We start from the raw sequence: 6,000 nt of genomic DNA on the forward strand, positions 1-6,000 counted from the left end.
TTGTTTTTCGTTTTGTTTTTCATTTGTGTTTGTTTGTTTGTTTGTTTGTTTTTTGAGACAGGGTTTCTCTGTGTAGTCCTGGCTGTCCTGAAACTCACTCTGTAGACCAGGCTGGCCTTGAACTCAGAAATCCACCTGCCTCTGCCTCCCAAGTGCTGGGATTAAAGGCGTGCGCCACCACCGCCCAGCAAGGCAGGTGATTCTTAACAATACCAAAGTCCAGCCTATAATCTTCTCTGTTTGTTCAGAAATCAGTATTTATATAATATAGAGACAATGATTATACAGTGCATAAAAATATCTCCAGCCATAAAGTGCAGTAGCCAGCCTCCTGTTCCAGTTCAAACAGGTTTCAGATAAAATGTGAGAAAAAAAAAAGGCAAATAGGTTACTTGGACTCTACAACATCCAATAGAAAAGCCAGGCATGATGAATCTAAACAGAAAAGACAGTTGAAGTAAATTATTTGGAAAAAAATCACCAGTGACCTCATAGAGGCATTGAAAGGAGGTATAGGATAGGGGGTTTCCAAAGGGAAGACCTGGAAGAGGGATAACATTTGAAATGCAAATAAAGAAATTATCCAATAAAAGGAAAAAAAATCACCACTGAAGCAGAAGGAACTTTCTAGTATATTAAATAGTAATTTAAAAACCAAGCCTAATAACTATTTTGCATAGTCAACATAGCATTTCTCAGTGGTAGGCACAAACTGCCATACTGGCTTTTCTTGGGTTCCAGGAGAGTGAACTGAGGTCCTCATGACTGTGTAACAAGCACTTTATTGACTCTATAATCTTTCCAGTCCTTACTTCCTTTTTATACTAAATTCTTAATAGAATTTATCAATTATTCCTTCTGGACTGACTTCACTTAAAATTTTTATTTTATTTAGACTTTTTCTTTCTGAACTGGTAGTTGATGTATTTCGTTCAATGTAAGTTGTTGGCTTTATTGTCATAAAGTTTCCAATGACCCTCATTATCTTTTTAAGTCTTGATTTTTTAGGAGATGGTACTTTAATTCTTCATTTATTTATTTGGTTTGTTGGTTTGGTTTTTTGAGACAGGCTTTCTCTGTGTAACCATGAATGTCTGGAAGTATTTCTGTAGAACAGGCTGGCTTCAAACTCACAGAGATAGTGCTTCCTCTGCCTCCAGGGTGCTAAGATTAAATGTGTGTGCCACCACTGTCTGGCTGCTTCTTTCATTCATGCTTGTATGTTTTGTCTCTTGATCAGTCTTGTTAGAATCTCAATACATTAGATTATTTTTAAACTGACTATATGCCAAGTAAAATTTTTCCTCATATTTATGTTCTAAAATGAGATGTGTAGGGAAGTGACTGAAAATATTAATTACACAGCCAGATTTTGATTCAAAGAAGTTTAAAGCTAACATAGTAGACATTATTCAGTATGCAAAATCTCAAGCATTGTAAGGTCTCTGATCAGGAGTTGTAGAGTGACCAAGTGCTTAAGAGTGCTTGCTGGTTTTGCAGAGGACCTAGATTTGTTTCCCAGCATCCACGGTGGCACAGAACTGTCTGTAACTCCAGTTCTAGGGTTCTGATGTACTATAATTAATATGCCTTCTTAGTGAGAAATAACTGTACACTCAGAGTTACACATATAGACAAAATACTCTTCCTCATAAAATAAAAGTGAAAATAGAATTTTATAAGTTTTTTTTTTTTTAGAAAAATAGTAAACCAGACTAACTAAATAACAAGAAAATAACAACTCAAGAAAATAAGTTAACTCAAAAAAGTCTTGGTGCAAAGCCCTGAGAATAAAAGGTAAGCCTTTACCAGTAGTATTCATCCTCGGCAAATGTGAGGACTAGAAAAAGAAGTTATGATGATAAAAGCTTTTTAAAATTAGGAAGTTTTAAAAAAGAAGCAGTAGATGAGAGAAAGTATCTTGAATCCCTATGGACAAATTTTTTAATGTGTCATATTGTACATATCTATCTACTTTATGATGTTTTCCTAAGCCCTTTCTCCCTTTTATCAATGAATAGCAGCTCCACCTCTGAGCATAGGTACTGTAATCACAGTATAAGATTATGCCTATAATTCTAGCCTTTTCTAAGTGGATATGTAAGAAGTTTCAGTAGGCTGGAGAGATGGTTCATAGATTAGCAATACTGACTGCTCTTCCAGAGGATCCAGTACAGCTTGCAGCACCCACATGGAAGCTCACAACTCTCTGTAACTTCAGATCCAGGGGTTATGACACCCTTGTACAGACATATATGCAGGCAAAACAACAGTGCACATTTTAAAAAAGGAATCATGAAAATATTTAAAAGAAAAGAACTTTTAGAATAAATTTTATATTTTTGTAATGAGATTTCAAGTTTAAAACTGGGTTACGTTTTAGTTATTTGTTTCATTATTTTCTTTATTACTTGAATTATTACAATAAGGTTGTATATATGTATTTAACAGTTGGTACTTTCTCATTGTTTACTGTCACAATTTGATATTGTAATTGCTACAGATTTTTATTTTATTCTGACTCTCAAAAGGTATTTTATGAACAAAATACAATATAAATCCATTTGGAACATTAATTGTTCTTACTTGCTATGGATATTGACTTGTTATTCCAGCCTTTTGATCAATAGAGTTGTATTTTTATCTGCTTCACTGCCATCTTAATTTATCAGTCAGGAGTGATAGAAACTCAGAGCCTTTTTTGATACTTTAAGTAAAATAAAATTAATATGGAGATGTGGTTATATAGGCATTTAAAACAAATAAACAAAAATGTGAGAGTAAGTGGGGAGGAGTGGTTGTTAAGAACCAAGTGTGCATGAGGAGTAATGTGTAAGGGTCACATTTGATCTGGATTCCCTGAGCCTAGACAGGCTACTATGCTTCAGAGATACTTTCATGGCCAGTCCAGTTGGTCCTGGCCCTGTCAGAGCAGTACTGCTTCATCAAGATGTTATCTTTCACTGCCCAGCACTTGCCAGTATCTGCTTTGCATTTCTCTCATTTTTCTGATCTTTTGTCTATACATTGTGAAAGCATAATCTAGTAGAAAGCTAAGCAGAAAGGAATCTAGAAAGTGGAGTGTGATTACTTACAGCCGTAGGGCCTGTGACAGTCCATTGCACATCAGTGTTTGGACATAAGCCATATGTATTTATAGTGTCTGTGCTTATAGTTCTTGTTCTTAGCTTTAGGTTCTGTGCTTATAGTTCTACTCTTAGGTTTAGAATGTATTGGAAGTTCCTTTTAATTATTAAAATGTTAATACTCTTGCAAATGAAGTAGGAAAGGCAGCATGACAAACACTGTACATAGATAGTTCTTTCCCTAAATGGACGTGCCTCATGGTGAGCAGTGGCCAGGAATATTGATGATATTGTTATACTTAAGAGTTGAAATATTATTGACTAGAAAGTAGAGCTGGAAATAGTCACAAAGTTTGCTTGCTTAGCCATCTCTGTTTATATACATGTTTATTACTATTCTGAATATTTAAGGGGTTAAATGCATTCAAACTAATTAACCTGAATATATGGCCTTCATAGAGGAAATTTTTTTTCAGAAATTTCACATTTAAAATAATAAAGTTTCTCATTTTTCTAGTAAATATCAATCATGCCATTTATTTCAAAATTATATTCGTTGTAGCAGTAGTATGATCTAACATTTGCTTGTGTGGCTTTGGGAACATGTATTTAGTTAATTTTATATACATTAAATATCTATATTTATAAATGGCTCTTCTTTCTGTACTAGAAACTTATGTTCATTTACAGTTCAGTAACAGGCTGCCTTTACAAACTCACTGAGATCTACTCGTTCATAAGACAGCTGAATATGCTGACGGAGGATCAGTATCTCCTCTGCATACACAGAGTGCTGTCTAGGCACGTCAGTTTCAAGGCAGAAACAGTGCCCAGCATCCACAATATTTCTGACCTCATTTCTTTCCTATAGTCAAAAACCTGAAATTTCTTGTATTGTGACATGGAAGGAGTTGATGGACAGTCTTTATATCTGTCATAGTTGGTAGTAGGAAGGAAAAAAGAAGTTATCCAAATAACCATATAATTCAGCCCCATCATTTGCTAACAGAGGCATTAGCTAACTCTCTTCTGTTAGGATAGGTCAGGGCCATAGAGCTAGTTTGATACAGGGCTCTTTTGACTTTAGAGAGAACATTTTAGTAGGAAAGGAACACCACAGGAAAGGAGTTCCTGTTGTCACACATTTGTCTCCTGACACATCTTGGTTTATTAAATTTATTAAATTACTTCAATAATTAAGCTTCATTTATTTAATTGGAACTGGAAAGTAGTCCAGTCTCTCCTTCTTACTCTGCTGCTTTTATTGTTGTTTTTCTTACTACAAATATCTCGTCACTTAAAAAATTGTAGTATAATCATGTTCTATATTATAATTTTATGCTGTAGTCCATTTTAAGATATTATGCATATTTATATATTTCAGTGGGAGAACTGAAGTCCAGTCAGTTCAGTATGGGAAAGAAAAGGCAAATAAAGACAGGGTATTTGCAAGGTAAGTCAATTCTATTTTAGTATGTAAGAGTTTTGTTTTTTGATATTTTATTTTATGATATGTGCTAGAAAGGGGGTGACACACAAGACATGTGTATAAAAATCAGAGTAAAACTTTTTACACAAAGTTCTTTCATTCCATTAGGTAGGTTCAGAGTTGAACTCACATTATCAGGCTTGGCAGTAAGCATTTTTATTTACCACTGAGCTGTCTCACCAGTCCAATAGATTGCTGAATTTTTAAAAGCATTAAAATGATTAGAAATGGGGATTGGATAGGTAACTCAGTTAAAATCTCTTGTAGAAGATCCAGGTTGAGTTCCTAGCACCTACATGGTAGTACACAACTACGTATAACTCTTGTTCATGGGTTCTGATGCCTGCTTCTGGTTCATGGACTTTTGTATGCATGTAATATGCATGCACATACTCAGGTGTACCCACATACACATAAAATAAACATTTTTATTTAAAAAATTAGAAATGTTTTCTAAATGATATACTATGTCAATGAAACAGAAACTAGCTTATCTAGTATCCTGCTTCTTTTTTTAAAAAGAACACATTTAAGAACTTTAGCCATGTATTGAGTACAGTAGTTTTAAATAGGCTAAATCGAGTAGTGCTAATACAAGTTTTTAGTAGAAAGTTAGTCTCCTATTACATACTTTTGAGCAATTTAAGGAGTCCTATTATCCACCCCTTTTATATTGTTATTAAATCATGCTATTAAAAGATAAATTGCTTTAAAAATGTATTTATACTTGTTTCATCAGACTTGGTGAGGGCCAGTTTGTTTTTTAGAGACAAAAATGATATAATCAAATTTATATTTTGGGATAATAGTTGAGGATAGAGAATGGGTTAGCAAAGTATGGGTTCAATAACTAGTGACTAATTAGAAGATAATTGCAGTAATGCAAGTAAAAATAATAAGGACCTCGACCAAACATTGATAGAGAAAGGAAGCACATTTGAGGGACCTAACATTGGCTGCTGGTGCTAGATGGCTAGAGGGACAAGGAGACAGGTGTTTGTTCCTAATGGAAATTACTTCAAGAGCATAAAGCCAGGAAGAGCTGAGTCTGCCATCTACTGTTGTTAGAGATTTGGAAGCCTTTATAAAGATAATAGGACATTTTTACTTGGTCAAAAATCCAAAGGTCCTTCCAGCTTTGTATTTCTAGAAGAAATAGTTTTGTATTTGGGTTTGCTTTTTCTCTTTTCCTTCCTCCCAACATGAAAATTGCTCCCTGTTTCTACCAATTAGTGATAGATAGTTCATTATATTCTAAAATACTAATTTTAAATAGTTTCAAATGACTTGGAGAATAACCATCATCCATAACAGCCCCCTACAAACTTTTTGTCATTTATTCAAGATATTTTTCCTTACATATACTCAGGGGGTTCGTTCTCTCTCTCTCTCTCTCTCTCTCTCTCTCTCTCTCTCTCTCTCTCT

The 6,000-nt window shown here is 34.3% G+C and overlaps 1 protein-coding gene across 1 annotated transcript in view; it reads left to right on the forward strand.

Moving 5' to 3' along the window:
• Ptpn4 (protein tyrosine phosphatase non-receptor type 4) overlaps positions 1-6,000 on the forward strand; it is a 154,064-nt gene that overhangs the window by 97,744 nt on the left and 50,320 nt on the right. The window contains exon 13 of the mRNA XM_028771480.1: positions 4,471-4,539. Coding sequence (XP_028627313.1) covers positions 4,471-4,539 — 69 coding nt within the window. The remainder of the gene's footprint in view (positions 1-4,470; positions 4,540-6,000) is intronic.

This window comes from Grammomys surdaster, unplaced genomic scaffold (genome assembly GCF_004785775.1).
Source record: "Grammomys surdaster isolate TR1022 unplaced genomic scaffold, NIH_TR_1.0 208, whole genome shotgun sequence".
NCBI classification, from domain to species: domain Eukaryota; kingdom Metazoa; phylum Chordata; class Mammalia; order Rodentia; family Muridae; genus Grammomys; species Grammomys surdaster.